This window comes from Leptodactylus fuscus, chromosome 11 (assembly GCF_031893055.1).
Source record: "Leptodactylus fuscus isolate aLepFus1 chromosome 11, aLepFus1.hap2, whole genome shotgun sequence".
Taxonomy (NCBI): domain Eukaryota; kingdom Metazoa; phylum Chordata; class Amphibia; order Anura; family Leptodactylidae; genus Leptodactylus; species Leptodactylus fuscus.
The window spans coordinates 68,354,398-68,380,792 of record NC_134275.1 but is presented as its reverse complement, the minus strand read 5'-3'; the positions used below and the strand labels follow the sequence as shown (position 1 = coordinate 68,380,792).

The 26,395-nt window shown below is 43.8% G+C and overlaps 1 protein-coding gene across 2 annotated transcripts in view; it reads left to right on the top strand.

Annotated features, from left to right (window-relative positions):
* The first annotated feature begins 7,341 nt into the window (after window positions 1–7,341).
* Window positions 7,342–26,395, top strand: part of MTM1 (myotubularin 1) — a 56,021-nt gene continuing 36,967 nt past the window's right edge. Inside the window, exons 1-4 of one of the 2 annotated variants that reach the window (XM_075260662.1) lie at window positions 7,342–7,432; window positions 19,575–19,647; window positions 21,277–21,349; window positions 22,959–23,053. In XM_075260662.1, the coding sequence (XP_075116763.1) occupies window positions 19,585–19,647; window positions 21,277–21,349; window positions 22,959–23,053 (231 nt within the window). In that variant the 5' untranslated portion in view covers window positions 7,342–7,432; window positions 19,575–19,584. Of the gene's footprint in view, window positions 7,433–19,574; window positions 19,648–21,275; window positions 21,350–22,958; window positions 23,054–26,395 lie in introns of those variants that run through there. The other variant, XM_075260663.1, reaches the window with a different exon arrangement.

Below are 26,395 nucleotides of genomic sequence, written 5' to 3'. Positions count from 1 at the left end.
CACATTTTCTTATAATGGTTGCACACTATTGTATGTATACAGGAAAATACAAGTGCAATAAGACAGTCTGTACAAGCAGTAATATGAAAAAAAGGGACGTCAGATAACTGGATTTTTGCAACCATTATGGAAAAAAAACTGTCACGTGGGAGCAGAAAAAAGGCTTTCAAAATCTATCTGAAATTACAAATTGTGTCAAAAGCTATGTGGCTTCAGCAAGCAAGTAAGAAAAACAGTTTGGACGTGAACAGGAGACATGCATGATAAGGCCAGACACGGCACAAAGATGTGCGAAAGGGAAAGCAGCTAAAGCAAAAATGAAATCAACAAAAATGATATATCTCGAAGATGTCCAGAAAAAAAGCGCCTGCTATGTTAAATTATACCTAAATGTAAATGCGCTAGTTTCTCGCTTAACATTGCTTGATGCTTCTTTTTGTATCCTGAGGGTTTACTAGCTTGTTAATGCATGTAAAAGAGGCAAGCAAAATTAAAAAAAAAAAATCCAGTCTGTGCAAACATCAGAATCTTGGGCCCCTGCGGTGACATCAGTTGTACAGCAGGAGGACAGCAATTGGATTGAGGGACAGACTTGTCCAAAATGCACCATATTTTAATTAAGACGATTACTGTGAGAAGTAATCGCCTTAGATTAAATATTGCCTTTGTACAGTTTAAGGGTACGATTAACAGATGGCTTCTGATCATTAAGGACAGCCGGGCTACAGCCGAGCTACAGCACAGGGTTTCACACACATCACATTCGGAGGCTGGTAATTACGTTTGATTAAGAAGGAAAAAAAAATTATATAAGACCTTGAAATCCTATAATTCAGAGTAATATCAGTAAATTAGACGTATCACAAGTTCAATGGAAAGGCATCTGAGGGGTTAACCTTTGTAAGCCATTCTGTATGCACGACCCAAACAGAATTGGCAAATGATTACAATTAAAGAATCATGTAACCCTCTCTTAAGTGTATAGGAAGATCCCCCCCCCCCCTTGTTTTTGTCTCGTCGATGACGTTTAGTCTGGTTGAATCTGTGCCACACATAGTTATGCCAAGGCCAGATTAGACCGCAGACCGTGAACCCTGCGCACGCTCGTATCAAGGCCTAGAGATGGCCGCTCCATTGTTACGTTAGTCAGTTGCAGTGTAAAATACCTTTCAGCTATTTTTATCTTGCTGCATCAGAGAACTGGATAATTGCTATATTGAGCGATATCCTTTTTGTTTTCCACTGAGTGTCTGTTCTGGAACCAGACTGTGGACAGATGGGGTGGGAGGGGGGTCCTCGTCTTTCTCAAGCAGTAGGTTATTTTGGGACCTACAGCTAAAGTGGTCAGGCAAAATATTAAAATCAGCACATTGAAAGTCATATATATTGTCATTGCAAGGTAAGTCATTGCAATATATTAGAATATTCAGATCAAGTTTATCCCGTACAGACAGGTGAATGGGCAGATGTGAAAAGTGGCGTATTCTAATATGAGCTAGGCCGAGTGTTTGGAAGAGCCTTAACGTAGATAAGGTAGGGTTCACACTACGGTTGCATATCCGTTATGATAGTGTCCGTTACACTCTGAAAAGACCTCAGAGTATAATAATTGTTTATGGGTGATGCACAATGGGGCATAATACTGTGCATGCAGGAGCCACTATGGGGCATCATACTGTGTGCAGGGGCCACTATGGAGCATAACAGTGTGTGCAGGGGCCACTATGGGGCATCATACTGTGTGCATGGGCCACTATGGAGCATAACAGTGTGTGCAGAGGCCACAGGAATGTGTGTGGGGGGGAGTTGGTCGCTCGGGGTCTTTGGTGTTGGTCGGGCACAGTCCCAGTGCCACAGTGCCCCATCTTTCTTCTTTTATGAGGCTTGTCGAGGTACGTGGTCTTCCGGAACGCTTCTTATGGATGTCCTGAACAGTTCTATCAGCTTCAAACTTATCTCTAATTCGAGTGATGGTAACTCGTGTAGGTGGTTCTTTGTTAAACTCCCTCCTAAATTGTCTTTGCACTTCTACTGCGTTTTCAGACTTCCAGTAGCATTTTAGAATAAAATTCCTTTCTTCAAAGTCAAGTCTGTATGCCATCACTCGGTTTAATGGGTTCAGTCTGTAAAGAAAGAATAAATAATTGAGTTATCAGCTGCTAAAATGTGTATACATTTTTTTGGGACACTATATATATATATATATATCGGGAGAGCTGGCAGCTTGCATTTATGCGGGAGCTGACTTTTTCTCATAGGAGTGCATTGGCCAGTGTACAGCATTCGGCCAATCAACGCTGGTTCTGCTGGAGGCTAGTCCGTGAGGAGGTGGAGTCTAAGATCGGACCAAAGCAGTCTCCATTGTGGTCCAATATTAAACTCCGCCTTCTCACAGGCGAGCCTCCAGCAGAACCAGCGTTGATTGGCCGAATGCAGTACACTGGCCAATCAACCCTGGCCAATGCATTCCTATGAGAAAAAGTCAGCTCCCGCATAAACACAAGCTGCCAGCTCTCCCTGTACAGTACGTGATTTAGTGTGCAGCGGCTCGGAACTGAGGAAGACTGTACTGTACTGTATATGATACAGTCTTCCTTGGTTCCGAGCCGCTGCACACTAAATCATGTTGATCCGTTCCTACGTGGCGTCATATGGTACAGTGTATGTTTGCGAATTACGTCGAAATTCGGTTTACGACGCCACGTAAGAACGGATCAACGCCATAAGTCAAGGACTACCTGTATATATATTTTTTTTCCATTAACAAGAAAGGGAAGAAGTCTATTTTTACTTTTTTTGTAAAGCTATTTACAAACTCCTGCACATTGGTTAAAGGGATCCAATCATTGGAATCCCATTTTTTCACCCAAAACACGTAGGAATAGCCTTAAGAAAGGCTATTCTTCTCCTACCTTTAGATGTCTTCTCTGTGCCGCCATTCAGTAGAAATCCCGGTTTTCTTCTGTATGCAGATGAGTTCAAAATTGGCCATCCCCAATGTTGCCAGAGAAATCTCCAGTGACACCTCCATCTTTGTCTGGAACGCATTTCATCGCGTCTTCTTCCATCCTGGGTTTCAAACTTTTAGGTATACACAGTTTGTTCTCCCATCGACCTCGGGCAGAGCCGACTGTGCATGCCTGCGGCCATTTTCTTGTGGCCGCTTACACAGTAAGTTGGTGTAAGCGGCCACAAGAAAATAGCCACAGGCATGCGCAGTTGGCTCTGCCCGAGGACCGATGGGAGAGCCAACTGTGCATACCTTGAAGTTTGAAACCCAGGATGGAAGAAGACGCGGAGAGAGGCGTTCCAGACGAAGATAGAGGCATCGTTGGAGATTTCTCTTGCAGCATTGGGGACGCCCCCAGTGCTGTTTGAAAGCTGGGGCCCACCCCTAGTGCTGTGAGAGAACTCATTAGCATACAGAAAAAAAAACTGCGATTTATACCGAACGGCGGCACGGAGAAGACATCTAAAGGTAGGAGAAAAATAGCCTTTCTTAAGGATATTCCTACGTGTGAACGAGAAAAAATAGGATTCCAATGATTGGATCCCTTTAAAGTGAAAGTGTAAGTATATGCAGCTCCACTTTAACCACTGATATCTCAAACATTTCAGGCATAAAAATAAAAGTCCACTGACCACTGTATAAGCAATGCTACCTCCGATGCCGCCCCTGCTATCTCTTGTGTCACCCCCTCTACCTAATAGATTGTAAGCTCCTGAGAACAGGGCCCTCACTCCTATTGCATGAAGTGACTATTTATTTGTAATGTATCTTTTTGTCTGTCTTTGAACCCTACAAATTGTACAGCGCTGCGGAATATGTTGGCGCTATTTAATTAAAATGTATTATTATTATTATTATTATTAGAATATTCCTGCCTGATTCATCCTGTTACTTTTAACCAAGGGGGTTGGTATGAGACCAAGGTCTTATTTCCTGCTGACAATGATGTTTTACTTCCATGCAAACACTATGCCTTAATGCAGTAGAGAATACACATTAAGACAATGCACAGTAAGTGTGAATCACAGGAAGCCATGTAATGGAATCCTCTTGACTTTCATGTAATGGAGACTGTATATTTCATGAAGCGTCACATGGAATATTTACATAGTACAGATATTCAAGAGTACTAGAGCTGTCAAACCATCCAGTGACATGTTGTCTCTATTGTTGGGTGTAAAAACTCCCTGGTAAGAGTAGCTTCTACTAGTCTTGTCTCAACAAATAATGCTTCTAATGTGTTATGGGTCATTTAAACATTTATTGCAGCTCCTTGAAAACACTTCTTCTGGTGTTGTCCACAGCAGTGCTGCTTACCATGTGGTCCCAAGAGACTCCAGCATGCTACCTTGTCAGATACTATATACAAAATGCTTATACTGAATATAAAATGCTTATATCACCAGTTTTAACATAAGAAAAAATTGTGCATCCCTTCAGATATTGTGTTATGCCATGCCTGATGAAGAGACCTGAGTAGTCTTGAAAGCTTGCAATCTTTCACCATTTTTGTTAGCCATTAAAACTGTATCAACTACTGAGGACTCTCATTCTTTACAGTTCTAACAAGGCAATATTCATTATAAATAGGGCAAATGGGGTCACTATAAACAACTAGAACATCTGACCTGCCCAAGCCCGTAGATGCACCGAGAAGAGAAATAAATGCACTGCGCCAAGTGCAAATGCTGTGGTACTGTGGTGGATCAGGAAATAGGAATAGCATGAATAGATTGAAGGCTCTGACAATAGTTCACAACCGCTATATAGACATATAGGAGAGGACCTCCAAAATGAGGAAGGAACCTCTCCAAGTGGACGGACACCAGTAAGCAGCAGCCAAACCTCTGTAACGGCGAATAACTGTTACGGGCTTCTGGAACATCCAATGGGCAAGCAAAGAAGGAGGCAGAATGTGTGTTGGTCCAAGTCAAGTCTTCTGCCTCCTTCTTTGCTTGGCCATTGGAAGAAGCTAATAGATGTGTGTGGGTCAGGTTTAGGCTAGGCTCACCTCTCCGTTGGAGGACCATAACATCGGAGAGACGAACCACTAAAATAGCGATAACACACAGATCAGACAGGTCCATTTGACTATAATGGGGTCTATCATTTTAAAACGGAAGCTATCAAAGGAAAAAGTCCTCCGTGTAGGAGTCCCCAGCAGAGACTCCAGACTGGGAAAGTGCAATGCACACGTGTATGACGTCAGTCCACACCCAGAAGTGCCCGACCTGTACTTCATAACGAGGCTTCATAGAGGTTATTATGAAAGATCCCATCAATTAAACCTTTGCATGGCGGCTATCTGAAATCTAATGTATGGCCAGATATAAATTCTAGAGGCACAGCTATATTTGTGGTAAAACTCTACTTAGGCATGGTTTTCACACACATTGCTTTGTGCCTCTACCATACTGTGGCGTGTGTGAATTTTCCCTTATCTCTCCTTTATAAGAGCTTTCATGAAATGCAATAATTTGCAAGCAGAGGCCACAAGTTGCAGAATGCAGTGTTTTGGCTGTGGCAGAAATGCAAAGAGAATGACATTTTGTTTCTTTTCATACAAACATTGCCAGAAGAAAATATTATTTTTTGAAAAATGCTGAATTGATATTATTATTACGGTATTTATTTATTTATTACCATCAATCCCATGGTGCTTTACACTTGAGGGTTTACATACAGTACACAAAATATACAAAACAAATATAATACTAACAGTGACTGACTGGCACAATGGGGTAGAGGGCCCTGCCCGTAAAGGCTTACAATCTAAGAGGGATAGAGACAGGAGGTGAGGGGAGAGACTGTTGGGATGGTGGTGAGGCGACAGTAGTGTTATTGGGATGTTATATATATTGGAATGTTATATTTACCTGCTGAAATGTTTGGAATTTCTGCGTTTTCTCCATAGACTTAGATTAGGGGAAGGGGGGGGGCTGAGAATGCTGAAGAATACAAGTACTTTTGCTATATTTTTTCTGCACCATTTTTAGCTGTTTCACTATGTGTGGCCTTACACTAGGTTCACACCTGCGTTTGGGTTTCTGTTCATGGTGTTGGATTGGGGACCTGACAAATGGAAACCTAATCCGCTTAGAAATTCGATTACCCGTGGAAACCCATAGACCTAGACTATAATAGGGTCCGTTGGGTCTCTGCCTGAAAAATGTGGAGAGAAAGGTCCTGCTTGCAGGACTTTTCTCTCCGCATTTTTAAAGCAGATTTGGGAACGGAATCCCTGAGCGGAGATCCGGCGAATGTGTGAACCCAGCCTTAGACTAAATGAAAATATCGTAAACCTTCCAGTGTTCTGCTCACTGGGGTCCCACCATGTCAACGGGAGCTGAGCTACAGTAATGCTGAGTTCACATTGAGTTTTTTGGACCGGATTTGGACGCGGTAGCCGCCTCCCATTGTCTTCAATGGGAGCCATTCACTTTTTTTTCTGCTACCGTTTAAGGAAGCGAGCTACCTTATCTTGCCACGGCTGAATCTGTCCTGGCGCAAGACTCCCTCTCGACTAGGCCCATTCATTTAGGCCTGATCTGGAGCCGAATGCCGCGACTGGATGCACTGCACCGGCAACCAGTCGTGGCTAGCCGCGGGAGACGTTTTTTGGAGGCGGATTCTGAGGCGACTTCCACGTCCAAAAAACTCCATGCGAACTCAGCATAACACTGTCTAGTAGAGATGAGCGAGTACTGAGAACAGCACGCTCGCATAGAGATGAATGGACGTAGCCGGCACGTGGGGGGTTAAGCGACCGGCCGACGTCAAAGCGGAAGTACCAGGTGCTTCCATTCATTTCTATGGAGCGTGCTGATCGGATCGCAGTACTCGCTCATCTCTACTGTCTACACTACACAGTGTATGGAGCTTTCTGCTCCTGGCTCTGTACACTGTTTACTATGGGGATCGGATGCAGCTCCGAACAGCTGCTATGGGCAACAAAGAGACTTTTTAGACAGTTTGGACTATTTGCCCAACCATAGCCATGTCTATCAGTCCGGTACTATATGGCACTTATAATCCTATCACACAAGTACAAGGCACCGGTCTATTAGAGTTTACAAGCACTTGTCTGTGGCTATGTAGGTGTGTATGTGAGGGCTATGGCGCTCACTATGAGGCGGGGGAGCTCCACATCCCTATGACAGCTCTCCGATATATAAATAACTCTGGCGTCGCCTCGCAAGACCTTCTTGACTCCAAAAAACTGAAAAAAAACTACATGTCCCATCGTGCACTGCGCGGCCTGCTCGCGGCCCGTCCAATCCTAAGTGCCGCCTGTGCTAACACCCCGCCCCTGCCGGGATCACGTGACGGCTGCTTGGGCTGTTCTCCTTAGGAGAGGTGAGCGCTGCTTTCAGAACTTCCTGTCAGGCTGAGCGGCCCTGGAGGCGGATCTGACCCGCACAGGTAGGCAGCGCAGTCCGGGGCTGAGGCCGCCGGTGTGACCAGGGGGGATTGTTGTGTCTGGGTGGATGAAGTATGGCGTGCTGACCGCTGCCTGTGTCCGGCCGGGCCCCCGGCTTAGTTGTAGCGAGCAGGCGGGGCAGTGAGGAGTGTCCGGCTGTCAGTGCGGGTTGTTGCCTTCTTATTGCCGTATATGTATCATATTGGACGTGTGTGAGCGGCAGGAGAGGCGCAGGTGTTATTTATGGCCCGTCCAGGCACCCGTCCTTATCTGGAAGTGTAGTCATGTAGCCTGGCGGAGTCAGAGCCCTGCACTGATGGAAAACTACCCAGCTGTACCCCCTCCTGGGATGGAGGGCCCCAATCTGTGGTGTCTACACCAGGGGGTACTTGGATGGAATTTGAGTAGTGGTCTCTTGGCTTGGAATTGTTATAGATGAGAGAGATGACCTGTATGACAGCCTGGACCCCACTGAGCATAAAAATGGGGGTCCTGTATAAAGAGAGGGGCAGGCTGCTCATGTGCATTGATGATCCCTTCATAAGACACCTCTCCATGGAGAAATACGGGGACCCCTGTTCTCTTGATCGGTGGGGGGTCCTACAGTCATCATCATCCTCATTAATAACCTTACCCCACATCAGCAGGATAGAGGGTGAGAGATTCGCATGGCCCCCCAGTGATCACAAGAACAGGACTCCCCAGCAATCTGTTCATCCCATACAAATGAATAGAGCGGTGGCCCCACTACTTGAGTCACACAGGCGCCCTATACCTTCTCATTATTGCTGGGGGTCTGTCTGCTGACCCCAGGGTCAGACACTTATCAAAGTGTTATTAATTGGGCAAACGCCTTTAGGCTGGGATACATGTTATATACTTGCAGTGGGGAAGGTGTTGCAAAATATCTGGAGGTTGATCCACACACTGCAGCAAAATACACACTGCCCAGTGTCTTGCTCTGCGGGTTTTGCACACTGCACTTGTTCAACGTTGCCAACGTAAAGGATGAAAGCAGGAGCCTGTCGTCTGAAAGATCGATCAAAGACTGGTCGTATTTTTATTTTTCCGCTGTTGGGATGTCTGGCGTAAACTTCCTGCAGTGGACTCGGTCGTGTAGTTTCTAATAGTCTTAAAGGTGGCGTTTTTTTTTTTTAACTATTTGATACATGTAATGCAAGGCTCTGCCACCAAGGCTGACTGCCTAAATAGATGCCCCTAGATGCTAGTCTACTAAGAGGTTGTGTTCTAGCTGGAATTAACCCGACACATATGACTAGAGATTGCTTTCATGATGCTCGGACAGTAAACCTTGGCTTCATAGCACTGGAGTCAGACTCTTGGCCTTATTGCAGAACTGCCCATGATCCAGAGGTAGCCATTGGTTATTTTCCTTACCTTTACAGTGTTCCATGGAGATATTTGTGACACTAAACCACCCTGTTAGATTCTCTTCAGAAGCCTGTGAGATGGCTTTACTTGCTCTAGCAACGTGAATTCTAAAAAAATAAAAGGACTGAAATCTTTCTATAGGGTGTACTTATGACAAAAAAAACAATATATACAGGAAAAATCCTGTGTTCTAAAAATCTGAGCTGGACTTGAGTTGTATCCTTCAGGATTTCTAACTATCTGAAGTATTTGCTGTGTATGTGTTTGACACTTCTATGTCATTTGCACCCGGTTCCTATCACAGTATAGTGAAAGTCCAGCATAGGATAATAGGAAATTACTGCAAGTTTGTAATGTAACACTTACCCAGGAGCGGACATATCTGGGGACAAGGCGCCTAGAAATGTTTTGCAAGCGTCTCACTTTTTGAATTGCTTTCCAAGGGTGCCACAATCTGTAGCCCTGATACCCGACAAGTCTCAGAACGGCGCTGATGGGGTTTAGGTAGATGCATTTACTAATATTGATACCGGGCATGTCATTCTATAGGTTGTGTTCCCCAAGATGACGCCTGTTGAACGAGGAACTCACTTCTTTACTGGACTTTGGTACCTGGCATCACTCATTGTTACCTTTGCAGATGGGAAGATGCTGGGATACTTATGTAAATGTTTAACGGAGGAATTTTTGAGATTTTTTTTATTTTGTGTTTGTTGTATGGTGTTAAATTTTGGTTGTTGCTTGTTTAAATACACATACATGTGCTACCAGGTCTGACCATATCCGGGACCTTAGTCCTTAATGGAAGAGATTAAAAATGGAGTTTAGTAGTTCTCTCCCAAAGTCTGCAGTGATTTATCAATTTACTGGAATGGTACGGCTCCTTTTCGTGATGCGGTGCTAGCGCTGTGGTCGCAGTTCTGGGAACTGTAACTGTTCTGCCCCCCCTCTTTCTTTACCTGGGGAATAAGAGTAGGTGGTATGTCTGAGTGCTGAGCCACAATTGTACTGAAACAGGTGTCACTTCCTTTTTCTCAGACGTCGGGAAGGAACAACACTAGACTAAGATCACGAACATCACCAAAACAGCGAATGCCAGCCATGTGTGAAATTTCTTTTTGCAACTTATACTGCCCGTTTGTGTGTGTGTGTATATGTATATATATATATATATATATATATATATATATATGTATGTATATTTTTTTTACTCTTCCGGTGTTGCAGAAATGCAAAGTTTTTTTTGTAGCTGATTTTGCTGCATTTTTTGCACAAAAGCCAAGAATGTCTCCCAAAGGAATAAGAAATATATAGGAAGTTCTTATACTTCTTCCTTCTGATCAATCCACTCCTGGCTTTGGATCAAAAAAAGCAGTAAAATCTGCTACAAAAAAAAGCTGCGTTTCCACAACGTGGGGCTTTAGCCTAAGGGTAAGTTCATACGGGGTTTTTTGGTCATTGTCAACATTGCAGGGAGAGTAGGTTGAACCGGAGAAGGGTGTGCGTCTGTGTGTGTCTTCCCCCAGAGTCTAATTTTCCGGGTGCAGGTTTAATGAGATACAATGGGGCTGATACTCGTGAACCTCTTGCCGCTGGTTCTGAATCATCTCTGGAATCCGCAGCAAGGACACTGAGCAGGACATTTATTTTTTTGAGCATCCTGAAGAAACGAAGCCTCTATTACTGCATCTCAGTGAGCACATTTTGAGGCAGAATCTTCCTCAAAATCTGCTCCAAATTCCTTGTTTTGACCATATCATGGCCTATCCACATTCTTGTCTCTATTCGGAACTCCCATAGAACTAAATGGAGAGAGAGCTGCATTTGTGACTACGTCCCAGGGAGCATCAGCTGTGGTTTCTGTAGAAGAGCGCAGGTGTAACCTCTAGATATAACAGAAGTATCCAAGGGGGCGTTCACACTACCGTCTGTGTCCGAAAGGTAGTGTCCGCTCCTAGTGTCCGTTCAAAATCTAGCACGGACATTAGGAGCGGACACTAGCTGTGTCCGTGACACCTGTCATTTATTTAAATGGGCATCGGGTCCGTTCTTTTGCACTCTGTGCCCTTCCTTCACTGTCCGCATGTAAAGATGTCCGACTTTTGAAGCGGACAGAAAAACCCGACATGTCCGTGCCAGATTTTGGACGGACACTAGGAGCGGACACTATCTGTCGGACACAGATGGTAGTGTGAACACCCCACCCCCCCCCAAGATGGAAATTTTCATAGCAGAAAAAATAATTTTCCGGTTGTATTTATGCTGTAGGCTGTTTCCAAATCTTCTCCAGGTTGTAGCCAGTGTGATACAAATGGTTGCAGAGAAGTGGTCATATTCCAAGAGAACTAACTGCATACATTTACAGCCACGTCTTCAGGGACTCCACTACTTTTTTTTTGCACACGACTGTATTCCGTTTGGGTGAAACAGTCCGTGTGGGGGCCATGTTTCCTAAACTGACCACAACCGTCTGCATAGGACTCCTGAATAACCTTATCACTACTGCACTAGACTGGAGTAAACCTGTGAGTTCAGGACTGTAGAGATCGGGCCCTTCTTGTATTTAATCCTCAAATACTAACCCAGAGACTTCACTGCAATGTTCATAGTTTAGTATATGTGCGGTTTTGCAAAAGCTGTTCACATATATTGTCCTGTATGTTATTCTGCACCTATTACGCCACATGGAAATCCGTCCCTAGAAGAACGTCCATGTGCACTTTATTGTATTCCTTAGTGTAGGTCCAATAAGCAGTTTGTCAGATTACTATGAAAGGTAATGACGTTTATGGTAGAACGCTAGGAGTAGTGATCACAGGCCATATATGTGCAGGATTCCCTTCATAATCTCACTTCCTACAGTTATGGGAACAGAAAGTCGAGTAAAAAGCACCATGGAACAGCTATATGGAGGATAAAGTAAAAGTAAGGTTGTCCTGTGATGGGGAAGAGATACTGAGACCCTGCTGACATGAAGGGCGAGTACTTATACACCCCTGCAATATATACTTTATATAAATGGGTTGTTCTGATGTCATTGTATGTGATTTCTGCTATAACACATATGTAGTACATACGCCACATAGAGTTCTGTTCTGCTGTGAATAAAGGTATAGACCCATACGTTTCACTAGGTGCAGACACACAGAACTAGTCTTTGTGACACTGCGCCCAGGCCAAACTGAAGAGCTGCAAAATATGGAGCGGGTTTTATACTTCTCCGTACTTGTCTCATCTATTGACGTGCACACAGTAAATTTGGCCACTGCTGTCTTACTTGTGACCAACTGTCTACAATGTTATAGTGGCAGCAAAGTGGGAGAGGTTTAGGCCGGGGCCCCACGTTGTGAAATGCTGCATGTTACGGTACATTCAAAGTGGATGGGATTCTGGCTAATCCCATCCACACATTGCAGAAAATAAAAACGGAAAAACCGCCTTTTTGGAAATCGCAGCATCTAAATTATACCTACAGAAACTGTTAAACTCTTTGTGAAAAAAACCAATGCTTTTCTGCAGCAGCTTTTTTTTTCCCCCCATGGCTCACTTCGTGGAACCATAGCTTTAAAGGTATTTTCCAGGCTAAAATATTGATGATAGGTCAGTAATATCAAATCTTTGGCCACTCCCAGTGATGTTGTTCTAAACAACTGATAACAGAGGACAACAGCGGAATCAGACAGCTCTGTTCTGTGTAGTGGTGAAGTCACTGAATGGAAGCTGATCCGCAGTACCTGCTCTGGCCACTACACTCAGAACAGAGCTGTCTGCTTCCTGTTTTATTGCCGATGTAGTACCAGACACTTAACCTATCCTTAGAATGGGTCATCAGTGTTTTCAGGCTGATAAACCCCTTTAACCAAATCTCACCACATCCAGTCTCTCGGTGCATATTGATCCGAGTTCTGTGTTTTAACTCTGCTATACGTTTTTCCTGTGGTTTTCACAGTTTGCTACCCAAAGTTAAATGTACTGTGACACCCTAAAGGCCCCCCATTATTGCTGTGGCACATTTGGACAAATCAGCAGTGCGCCCATCCTGTGTATAGTCAGCCTTATAGTCCCAAAAAAACCTGGTAGTCCTTGTGGATCATCATTAAAGTGAAATGTAATGTTTTTCTTCTCCTGGAATGTAGCGCTCAGGGCGCCAGGTCCTCCTTCTCTCCCATATCTCTAAGATGCCTTGGCCGTGCAGGTGTTGCCTCTTTAAGTCTTCTCTATTAACAAGGACAGTCCTCGTCTGCTGGTGGAGAGTCTTGGAGGGGTCGGCCATGCCCAGCGCTTGTTTTTCCTATTAGGTTTCCCTTTATAGTCTCTCCATCAGTTATAGGCGCCTTCTGCTGCACCCTTACTAACCTCTCCGCCTGTAGAAGGATCGCCTTCAGAGAACACATCCACAATTCTCACTTTATATCCATTGTGTTTGATTTCTTGGCTTCCGCCATTCAGAGCTCCTCTCGAGAACAATAAAGCTCTTAAGAGTTGACAGATGTCAAAGTTTAGAGAGACACAATTGTTCTTGCTGCTCCGCCGTCGTGCCCAGTCCACCCATAAAATAACAATGATACATGTACAAATGGAGTCTGTTCTATAACCATTTCATGTCTCAGACCTTGTAGACATCTTCTTCAGTCGATGTCAAGAAATTCTGCGCCTGATCGAAATGATTGACACTCACTTGCCAAGATGGGAGAATTAACTAGTCCCATTTGCCTGATCTAGTTTGTGCTCCGGCATAAGATCTTAGTGTTTTAGTTTCGTAGCTGAAATACAAATGACTGGAAATGTTTGTCTACCCGTATACTTGGATATAGCGTGCAGTGATGTGGTTGTCAGTAAAGTAAATGCGGCCCGTAATCTGTAAAACCTTGTCACAGGAGCATGCAGAGAACTCAGTTTATGTTAAAGGGATTCTACCATTAAAATCAAATTTTTCTTCTCCTACCTTTAGATGTCTTCTCCGCACCACCGTTCGGTAGAAATCTCGGGTTTCTTCGGTATGCAAATGAGTTCTTTCGCAGCACTGGGGGCGTCCCCAATGCTGCGAGAGAACTCTCTCCAGCGCCGCCTCCATCTTTTTCAGGAACGGCCTCTTCACGCGTCTTCTTCCGGAGTTGGGTTCAAACTTATAGACCTCGACAAAGCCGACTGCGCATGCCCGTGACCACAGTAAGCGGCCATTTTCTTGTGGCCTGTGGGCATTAGCAGTCGGCTCTGCTTGAGGTCTATAAGTTTGAACCCAACTCCAGAAGAAGATGCGTGAAGAAGATGGAGGTGGCGCTAGAGAGAGTTCTCTCGCAGCATTGGGGACACCCTTAATGCTGTTTGAGCGTTGAAGACCACCCCCAGCTCTGCGAGAGAACTCATTTGCATACCAAAGGGATTTATACCAAACGGCGGCACGGAGAAGACATCTAAATATAGAAGAATAGCCTTTCTTAAGGGTATTCCTACATGTGAATGAGAAAAAAATTTGATTTTAATGGTAGAATCCCTTTAAGGGTAAGTTGACACAGGCATGTGTGGATGGTTTGGATAATATGGTCTCGGTGACTACTATATTTTACATACTGGCCATATGTCACTGCTGTGAATGGAGAGGTGGCCGGCCATGCACACGACTCTTTCCATTCAACTCTATGGGAGTTCTGAAAAAAGTTGCATCCTCTCTGTTCACTGACCCCTGTTTTTAAGATAGATGCAGGTCACAGATATGTCATATATGTCTGAGGTGGAAATACCCCTTTAACTCTGGCCACTTATTTTTTTCCTATTCTACTTTGACCTTGTCTGCTCTCCTCACTACTTGGACAGACAAGTCTCAACTCCTGCCGTGCAACCAAAATTTGCTGCATTGAAGTTTCGCTGAAACTCCTTCACTAATGTTAGTCCCAGTCAGCATCTGCATTCGGGTTTCCGTTTGGGACCCCCTGATTGTAAACCTATCCACATAAAAAGCAGTTACCTTAGGAAACCCATGGACCCCATAGACTATAATGGGGTCTGTGTGGTTGCCTCTCGGTTTCCACATGGAAAATGCGGAGAGAAAAGTGCTGCTTGCCGGACTTGGGGACCCAGAACACTGAAACAGGTTACACCCCATTGCAGGACTTTTCTCTCCAGTTTTGGCGATGGTTTTTCCAACCGAGATGTGAACCCAACCTTACTAGCTGGCGGCTTCTGTCCTTTCCATTATTTGCTGCCAATACCAAGACCAGTTTGGTTAAAAGATATTTCTTAAAGGCGATAACATCCTCCTTTCCCTTCTTGTGCAGTAATAGACACAGAATATAAGACGTCTTACACGTATGTGTGGTTTTTACTGTCGGTCTCTCCTAATCCTTTGTGTGGACACAGAGTACACGGCTGTAACAGGGAAGGAATTAGACGCCCTCCTCCTCCTCGCGTCTTGTATCTCTGTGCTATTAATCCTTTGATTCATTTTACTGACTGTTGTATGTCATCGTTGCCCGCAACTGGACCATATTTTATTTCGGCCTTTGGGACTATTGTCACCTCAGTGGATCCGTTCAGTGTGTCCCCTCCAGCCACGCTTGTTTCCAGGTGTAGGATTGTGTTGAGGGGTGATGATTTTGTCTTTTAGTATTTCCGCCTGCTGTCATAGAAGGGAACACACGGGTTTACATTTAGAGGTTGTAACCTGTAAAGACGTGAGCACTTCTCACAGCTGATGGTTTGTTACAGATGGAGTATTCGTGCTTACGGGTGAGACTAAACCCTGCAAAATGAAGGGTTAATCCAAGCCTTACATCCTGACCAGCAAGAATAGGATAGGTCATCTGTATCACATTGATGGGGATCCAAGTTTCCAACCTTGCCGCTCATGTTTCATGGGACTTTGGTGCTCGGACGAGCTGTGCACCCTCTTTACAGTTTACGTTGGTCCAAGTATTGCACTTTTGTCTCTGTCTGTGACACAGAGTATCTCAGAATACCTATGGGCTTTGATTGATCTACACCCCATAGGCACCCTATGGCCGGACCAAATCTTATTCGAGTGTTTCTTGTGCAGGTGTAGACAGGGTGTGAATGTCAGACAGAGCTCTAAGCAGGGGATAGATTTATTGTGTGTCTTCCTGGTCATATGATAGATCTGGGCTCAGCAACCTTCGGCTTTCCAGCTGCTGTGAAACTACAACTCCCAGCATGCTCCATTCACTTCCATGGGAGTTCCAAGAACAGCAGAGCAAGTATGCATGCTGGGAGTTGTAGTTTTACAACAGCTGGAGTGCCGAAGGTTGCCTACCCCTGTGATGGAGGAAGGTCGGAGTAGTACGCCAGGCTCCGCAGTGTCAGAGGTATGGGTCACTTGATGAGAATAAGAAGCAGCGGTCAGTCTCCAGAGGTCACAAGAATGCCTGCTCAGGCAACTTGTGCTTTGAAAGTAAAATTGGGTTGGTACAATACGAGCAGCATAATATAATATGGCACAGAGCAGGAAGGGGTTAATGAATTTGACATTGACTTACAGGGTAGCCACCTAATGGTGGCACTGGAGGCAGCTTTCCTTCTGGAGGAGAGCTAATTTGCATACCTTTTCCCAGGGTGCACTGCCTGTAAGACTCCTTACACTATCCAGAACTCCAAAATGAGAACGGCATCCCCTTGAGAGCAATTCTGAACATTCAATTAATTGAATCCTGGAACCAAATACAGGCTAGATAGAATTACAAAGGCAGTCATAGGGGAATCCGGGCTTGATCATCCACTCTGTGGATCTTTTGGATTTCCAGGCCTGAACCTTGCGTGAGGACCTGGACTCCTTGGATCATAGTGATCCGTCATCCTGGGAGTCTCCTGCCTTCTTTTGACTTCACACGCCATAATGTCTATACAATAGTATAGGACTGTAAAGTCCCGTACTCCTAGTATCCTAGAAGTCCTGGTCTTCAGACCTGGAATTCCAGCTGATGTACAGACTGGATTTTCTGGTGCGGATTCCCCTGAGTGCACAGGACTTTTTATAAATGTCATTGATATTAATGGGTTAATAAATGCAACCATATACCCTTGGCAGTGATTTCTGGGTGTCTCTGGGGGCTCCTGGTATCTTCTGCATTTGTTTACTTGGTTCAGCTTCCCGCTATATAACTCTACCATATTGTAATAGTGACGATCCGTTTCTGGAAATGGGGAAACGGATCGCCACCGGATAATCAGAAAATACTGAATTAAAAAAAATTCTGAGAGCTTCATCATATACCCATGCTATGACGCACGTGGGTTTGTGTTTGCTGGTCACTTGGTCAGGACTAGAGGTGCAGACCCCCGCCTGTCCCGTGTCGGACCCCTCTGCCTTCCTGCTTGTTGTTAGCCCGCTCTGCTCCATTGCCTCGCTCTTATCAATTTGCCATAGGGAATTTCTGAATCTTAAATTTGTTTTCCCTCCTCGACGAGAGTCTTGAAATCGAATTATATCTATTTGTACTCTGTCTAGGATGATAAACTGTGGTTCATAATTGGCCCCGAGCACTTTATTTTACGGGGTTTTTTTTCGTTTTTTTTTCCGGTTTACAGAAACTTTTAGTATTTGACATCATACTTGTGACCGATACTTGTCAGAACGATTCTGCCGAGTCCTGATTGAGACCTGAGTCGACACGTCTGACTCAAAGCTGGTTTTGTATTGGAGGGAGAAACATCTTTGGTTTATAGACGCCCCCTCCCCGAGCAGGCACATGATGCTGGGATCTTTACTTTTTCATGCAGCTCTGCATGTCTGTTTTGTATGGGTTTAAGCTAAAGGTTTAACTACCCGAATTTCATAGTGCAAATGTGTTCTGTTGTTATTATTGTGTCGTCTTGCATTAGTTATCGAGGACTCTATATCTTCATAATGTCTGACAGATTGAACAGTGGGCCAGGGGCCAAAAGGGACTTTGTAATCTGCAGACGTTTGGTTTAGTTTATCTGCATGGTCAATGAAGTATAGACCTAAATCCTACTCTTGGACTTATGTTGTGCAGCGTTTCTGGAACTATCAACTTTCTTTAGGGATCTTCCTTCTCAAATACTAGTTTGGACCCATCTCTGGGACTCACCTGTGTGACTCGAGCCCCTGCTCCGATCTCTGGGGCCATTTTGTGGGCCAAGTGACTCCTCCAGAGCTCATCTGTGTGACTCGGGTTTCTGGCCTCATCATCTGTGTGACTCGGGTTTCTGGCCTCATCATCTGTGTGACTCGGGTTTCTGGCCTCATCATCTGTGTGACTCGGGTTTCTGGCCTCATCATCTGTGTGACTTGGGCCCCTGCCTCCATCTCTAGGGCCCTTCTGCATTCCAAGTCTCTCCATCCAGGGCTCATTTGTTTGGCAAGGTCCCCAAGGATTCAACTGTGTGACTCTGGCCCCTTCCTTCATCCTCAGGGCTCATCTGTGTGGCCAGGTCCCTGCATTCATGCATGTATCACTGGACCCCCACCCTCTGGGTTCATCTGTGTGACTGGACCGCTCCTCTAAATTTCATTGTAAATGGCCATAGTCAGTATTTCCTTGAGGTATTTTTTTTCATGATACCTCCTACAGGATTTGTCATCTCTCTAGCTCAGAGTCCATTCTTAAAGAGATTGTATCCTTATCACATTTTTTTCTCGATCACAAGTAGGAATAGCCTTAAGAAAGGCTATTCTTCTCCTACCTTTAGATGTCTTCTCCGCGCCGCCGTTCGGTATAAATCTTGGTTTTCTTCGGTACGCAAATGAGTTCTCTCGCAGCACTGGGGGCGTCCCCAATGCTGCAAGAGAAATCTCCAGCGCCGCCTCCATCGTCTTCAGGAACGGCCTCCCTCTGTGTCTTCTTCCGTCCTGGGTTTCAATCTTCTAGGCCTTGGGCAGAACCAACTGCGCATGCCTGCGGCCATTTTCTTGTGGCCTGTGGGCATGTGCAGTTGGCCCGATGGCATAGCCGACTGCTCATGCGTAGAAGTTTGAACCCAACTCCGGAAGAAGATGCACAAAGAGGCCGTTCCTGAAGAAGATGAAGGCGGCGCTGTAGATTTCTCCTGCAGCATTGGGGACGCCCCCGGTGCTGTTTGAGCGCTAAAGACCATGCCCAGTGCTGTGAGAGAACTCATTTGCGTACAGACAAAAAACTTTAAGCCAAATTTTTATTTTTTGGTATTCTCAGTTGGTTTGGGTTTTGCTGAACAATATAGGTATTAAGGAACTGCGCTTGTCTATTGTGGATACCTCGAATACAACGCTGTCAGCAGGTAGCCCGGTCCGATACCAGAAGACACCAGCGTATGTCAATGCAGAAGCTTCTGTATCTCCGCCAACATCAAGTGCATAGTCATAAGTAGCATTCCAGTCCTATAAGGTCACTTGTCACTATGCACTTGATGGAGACGTAAATTAGGATCCCTCTGTATTGAGAGGTGCTGCCGTCTTCCACACGTGATGGTGCAGTTAGCGCTGACAGATTTCGGGTCCGGTGGTGATAGAAAACCATCCCGAATTCCTGACTCCAGTGCTAATAGTATGACTAGCTGATACGGTGCTCTTGTCTGTGGTATTGACACGTATACAGCTCCATTCACACCATCCATGTGTACTGTTTGAAGTGAAATCTCTTCCAGACAGAGGTGTTAAGCAGCTGTAGCGCCTGATAGCCATTTCTTTCATTCACCAGCGATACCTGGCTGTCAGCGGCGTCTCTAGAAAATCGCCATCTGCAAACAGCCATCTCCTCAGGTAGACATTATCTTTTATTTCTTTTTTTTTTCCTTTTGCAGGTTCCTCATCATGGCCTCGTCCTCAATGACAAGGTTCAACTCCAACTCCTTGGAAAATGCTTCAATAAGAAGGGTAAGTGTAAGACGTGTATGTTTACAGCACAATATTTTCAGTGCACTCGAGGAAATTGGTTGTCTTGAGAAAATTCCACCAAGGACAAAGTCATCTTTAGTTAATAAACCTTCTGGCAGTGCAAGGGTCACACTGAATCTTGATATATTAACAGGTGTTCTGCTGTAGTGGATCACATACTATCACTTCTGTCTGGAGTGCTCCTTTAAATCGCCTGCACACCTTCCAAATGTCCAAATATATTCGATATCTCCAATGAAAGCCTAACGCGTTTTTTGGAGAACGCTCCTGCACAGTTACGCTTTTGTTTACCAAGGATCCATATGGATTTCAGTGGTGGTGCTAAGCTCTCTAACAATAATGCACAAGCATTCATTGGATTGGCAAATAAATTTGCAAAGCGGGCAATGAAAATATCACCAAAACGGTCGGGCTGGGTTGATATATTCGGGCTCTGGTAACTTTTTCTCATTGTTTCGGTCGGGGATTCTGAAAGCTTAGAAATCTATATAATTTTTATTTATTTTTTATTAAATACGTGCTTGAAACTATTTAAACTACTTAAAACCGCTTTTGCACTGATGGTGTGCTTGTTTTCATGGTGACAGACTACAAACAAACCCCGTGTAGTCTGAAACTATAGTGATTTTTCTCTTCCATGAAAATGGCGATACTCGGCTACCTCCCTGTCTCTCAATTCTCCAAGTGCAGGCACTAGCCAGGTCAGAAGTAAAGTGGCTCAGGTGACTACCACAGCCAATCACTGGCCTCAGTCATCACGTTGGGTTCCGGACACGCAGTGACATCATATCCAACGTGTGATCGCTGAGGTCAGTGATTGACTGAATTGGTCACCTGAACAACCTCACTTCTGACCCAGCCAATACCTGTGCAGAATGGAACAGGACTTGGGGTGGCGGTAGGGGTGTAGTTGGTTATATCTTTTTTTTTTTTTTTTTTCTTTTTTTTCCCCTATTTTAACCTACACCCTGTCATCCCTGACTTTTCCAGTTTGCCTGGAAAACTCCTTTAAGCTAAGGCCCCACGGGCCGTATCCGCAGCACAAAAGCGCTGCAGGAAGAACCGCGGCGTGAACGCATTGCAGTTCTTTCCGCAGCGCTTTTAAGAGTAAGTTCACAGAGTTTTCCTCCGCGGACTTTCTCTTAACATTATATCTACGGGAAAGCGGCCGGCATTTCCGTAGATATAATTGACATGCTGCGATTTGCCAAGCCGCAACAGCTTTGCAAATCGCAGTGTGTCCGTGCTGCGATCTTTTCCGCAAAGTGGGCATGGGATTCGCATGAATCCCATCCACTTTGCCTGCACTGTACAATGCCGCGATTTTTCCCACAGCATCTCTGCTGCTGGCAAATCGCGGCGTTTCTGGTCCGTGGGGCCCTGGCCTTTAAGTGACTTTAAGTTTGAAGGTTTTTTTCCCTTTCACAGGTTTAGTTAATAATTGATATAGGATATGTTCTTGGTTCCTTATGACAGTAATGATTGACCTAGTAAATGTTATACTTGTAAAATATATACCGTGTGTGTATGTATGTATGTGTATATATATATATATATATATATATATATATTCTATTGCAAAACCTAGAAACTGCTTAATTTTCGCAGCCTCCCAGAGATGGTGCCAACCAAGAACACAACAATGAAGTCCCACTCCTACCTGGGGAAAGTCTTGTAACAGGTGTGTGTTCTACGTAACAGACCAGACCATTTGTGTGTGTGTATGTATATATATATATATATATATATATATATATATATATATATATATATATATATATATGCGCTAACCTGCTGCCACTTTCAGTAGCAGCATTGTGGATGACATTCCATGTGCTGAGACTAAAGCCCTCTCCATCATGACCATTATTACTAAGGATTTACCCTTTGCAATGCAAAGTTGAAAGCCCCGGGGAAGGGGGACAGGGACCTACAGGTCATCCGCAGCTAAATAAAGACAAAATGCCCAATGTCAGTGGTTCTGATTCCTTTATTAGTCAGCCCTAACCCTTCTTCATCATCTATAATAAATAATTAGTAGAAACCCACCATCCGTCCCTGGCTCCTTTCTCACCGTGGCACCTATTGTTAGAAGTGCTGGCTTACCATATGACCAGTCCGCTATCAGTAGCTCTATGCAGTGATGCTATGGCTCTCTTCTGGTATTATCTTGTACACTTTTACCGGAGTTCCCCATTAAGACAACAGCTAAGTAACGCCTTTGAACCATTACAGTATCTTCTGTTTTGTACAGATTTGTCTCAGAACACACTGAGCTTAAGTTATAAAAAAAAAAACAAAAAAAAAAAACAACCTAGTGCAGACATAGTGATGTTATTGATATAGACGTCTATATACATTACTGTACTTGCATTTTCTGTCTTGCTGTAGCAAATTAATCCTTTAGTGTATAACCCTGGCACTTCTACGTAGAAGGACCCCTAAGTGATCAGCTGTTATTACTATAGTGTCTCCAGCTGTCTGCCACAGTGAATATTTAAAGAGGACCTTTCACCACCTCCACCATTCTAGTTCTTAGCATCTATTAATAGGTGCTGCTTACAGCCTTAACTTCAGGCAAAAACCTCAAACAAAACCCTGCTCGTCCGAGCACTAACTAAACAGTATCAAGCTAACTATTTGTGTGGCTTATTACCAACCACACGAACAAAATAGCACAGTACAGTCTCACCAGACTCTCAGTATTTTAGGACAGATCAGACGCCTCCTCTTGCTCCCAGGATCTGCCCTGAAGTGCAGGCGCTACAGCTTTTTATGGCCATTAACGATCCTAGGACCTACGCCTGGGACTGAGGCCTACTCAAGACCCGCACTGGACCACACATATGTCAGAAACCTGGGGGAAATATAGCAGGACTCCAGCACCCTGTCTGTCACCTTCTCACACCTCATTACTCACCCTTCTTTTGCTCTGGTCTGTTCACTTTCTATTGGGGGCCTCCATGTTGTTATTGGGGCACGGCTCCCCACTTCCTTATCAAGTCCCTGTAAACTTCCTAGATTGCAGTCCATGAATACATGGGAGACGTATTTGAATAGGTTCTATAATACATTACATTTGGTTATGTTCTACAAATAACTTTTGTTTTGCATTTAGTAGGATTGTGCTCAAAGGAAAATGTTCCTTTTAGTTAAATGGGATTTTTGGCTAGTTTTGCATTTTATCATTTGGCTAAAAAAATGTGACTGCTTTTATAGACTTTATTTTGTTTAAAAACAAAAAAAACCTATATTCCTGTTTGATGTATGCGCTCTGTTCTTCTTGGCAGATAAGGAAGTTATTTATATGTGTCCTTTTAATGCCCCAGTAAAAGGAAGGCTGTATGTCACAAATTACAAACTGTACTTCAAAGGTGAGGAGACGGTAAGTTAAAGTCGTCTTGTATCACAATAGCTTTATGTTTCTGTTCCCTGCCAGGGTGGAAATAGGTGCAGGTCCCACATTTGGGACACGCACCTGTAGGATATGTATGACACCTCTTGTGGATATGATGTCTATGATGAGAATATCCATCTTATTTAACCGGTTAAGGACCGAGCCCAAAAGTATGTTAAAGACCAGGCCTTTTTTTTCAAAACTGACATGTGTCACTTTAAATGGCAATAACTTTGAGACGCTTTAACATAGACAAGTGATTCTGAGATTGTTTTTTCGTAACACCTTGTACTTCATGTCAGTAGTAAATTTTGGTCGGTATGTTATGTCTTTGATTATTAAAAAATATGAAATTTGGCGAAAATTTGGAAAAAAATGCAGTTTTCAAACTTTGAAATTGCATGTCTTTCAAATAGAAAGTCATACCACCCAAATTTTTTCATAAATATAATTAACCATGTCTTTCATTTATGTAGCAATCAAATTTTAATCACTCTTTAATTTTTTTCAGATATTATAAGGCTTACAAATCAAGCAGTAATTTTCAAAATTTTCAAGAATATTTCCAAAACACATTTTTCAAGGGACCAGTTCAGTTCAGAAGGGAACTTGAAAGGCCTCTGTAATAAAAAACCCCATAAGTCACCCCATTCTAAAAACTGCACTCCTGAAAGAATCCAAAACAGCAGGTAGAAAGTTTTTTAACCCTTTCAGCATTTCACAGCAATTAAAACAAAATGGAGGTCAAATTTACATTTTTCAATTCCTATCACTAATATATTCATTTAGCCCTAGAATTTACACATTTACTAAGAGTTAAAAGAGGAAATGCACCCCACATTTTGTTGCACAATTTCTTCCGAACACGACAATACCCCATAAGTGCTGTTACCCTAATGTACGGGCACACAATCGCTCTCAGAACGGATGGAGCGCTAATTGGATTTTGTAGGCCAGATTTTGATAAAATAGTTTGCAGGCACCATGTCCCATTTGCAGAGCTCCCAAGGTGCCAAAATAGTGGAAACCCCCCAAATGTGACCCCATTTTGGAAACTAGACCCCTCAAGGAATTTATCAAGGGGTATAGTGAGCCCTTTGACCCTACAGGTGTCTCACAGATTTATTTACCATTTAGACGTGAAAATGAAAAATTACTTTTTTTGTAATAAAATGTTACTGTAGCCCCAAATTTTTCATCTTTACAAGGGGTTAAAGGAGAAACTGCACCCCATATTTTGTTGCACAATTTCTCCCGAACACAACAATACCCCATATGTGCTGGTACCCAAATGTACGGGCACACGGTCGCTCTCAGAGCGGATGGAGCGCTAATTGGATTTTGTAGGCCAGATTTTGCTAGAATACTTTTCAGGCACCATGTCGCATTTGCAGAGCTCCCAAGGTGCCAAAATAGTGGAAACCCCCCAAATGTGACCCCATTTTGGAAACTAGACCCCTCAAGGAATTTATCAAGGGGTATAGTGAGCCCTTTGACCCTACAGATGTCTCACAGATTTATTTACCATTTAGACGTGAAAATGAAAAATGACTTTTTTTGTAATAAAATGTTACTGTAGCCCCAAATTTTTCATCTTTACAAGGGGTTAAAGGAGAAACTGCACCCCATATTTTGTTGCACAATTTCTCCCGAACACAACAATACCCCATATGTGCTGGTACCCTAATGTACGGGCACACGATCGCTCTCAGAACGTATGGAGCGCTAATTGGATTTTGTAGGCCAGATTTTGATAAAATAGTTTGCAGGCACCATGTCCCATTTGCAGAGCTCCCAAGGTGCCAAAATAGTGGAAACCCCCCAAATGTGACCCCATTTTGGAAACTAGACCCCTCAAGGAATTTATCAAGGGGTATAGTGAGCCCTTTGACCCTACAGGTGTCTCACAGATTTATTTACCATTTAGACGTGAAAATGAAAAATTACTTTTTTCATAATAAAATGTTACTGTAGCCCCAAATTTTTCATCTTTACAAGGGGTTAAAGGAGAAACTACACCCCATATTTTGTTACACAATTTCTCCCGAACACGACAATACCACATATGTGCTGTTACCGTAAAGTACGGGCACATGGTCGCTCTCAGAACGGATGGAGCGCTAATTGGATTTTGTAGGCCAGATTTTGCTAGAATACTTTTCAGGCACCATGTCCCATTTGCAGAGCTCCCAAGGTGCCAAAACAGTGGAAACCCCCAAAATATGACCCCATTTTGGAAACTAGACCCTTCAAGGAATTTATCAAGGGGTATAGTGAGCACTTTGACCCTACAGGAGTTTCACAGAATTGGCCCAGCAAATTGGAAAATGACATTTTTTGCTATAAAATGTTGCTTTAACCCAAAATTTTGCATTTCCACAAGGGGTTAAAGGAGAAATTGCACCCACATTTTGTTACACAATTTCTCCCGAACGTGACAATACCCCATATGTGCTGGTAATCTAATGTACGAACGGATGGAGCGCTAATTGGATTTTGTAGGCCAGATTTTGCTAGAATAGTTTGCAGGCATCATGTCCCTTTTGCAGAGCCCCCAAAGTGCCAAAACAGTGGAAACCCCCAAAATATCACCCCATTTTGGAAACTAGACCCTTCAAGGAATTTATCAAGGGGTATATTGAGCACTTTGACCCTACAGTTGTTTCACAGAATTGGCCCAGCAAATGGGAAAATGACATTTTTTGCTATAAAATGTTGCTTTACCCCAAATTTTGCATTTCCACAAGGGGTTAAAGGAGAAATTGCACCCCACATTTTGTTACCCAATTTCTCCCGAACGTGACAATACCCCATATGTGCTGGTACCCGAATGTACGGGCACACGGTCGCTCTCAGAACGGATGGAGCGCTAATTGGATTTTGTAGGCCAGATTTTGCTAGAATAGTTTGCAGGTATTCAATAAGTGCTTTAGCATCTTCTTAGAGTATCCAGATTTTTTGTGAAATGTTGAAAAAGATGCAAAAAAATGTAATTAGTATTTTTGTTCCCCAATGTATTCATCTAGGGGTATAATTTAGGGAATTTAGAGTTTATAACAATAGGAATTTGCAGGTTTATGCAAAAGATGGGGCTTGGTGGCAATCACAAAATTAGAAATGGAATTTTCTGGGGAAGAGATCTAATAATGAAGAACAGTGTGGTATCTCTCAAAGCAAGGGACAATACACAGGCCTGGTTTTGAGGGGCATGAGGGACAATGGTAACGGGTATCTCTGCGTCGCCCATTTTTGGTGCAGACACGGCATTTTTTTTGCGCGTTAGCTCGTGTTGTTGTGGAGGGAAGTAGACTAATAAAATGCCTTTCAGTG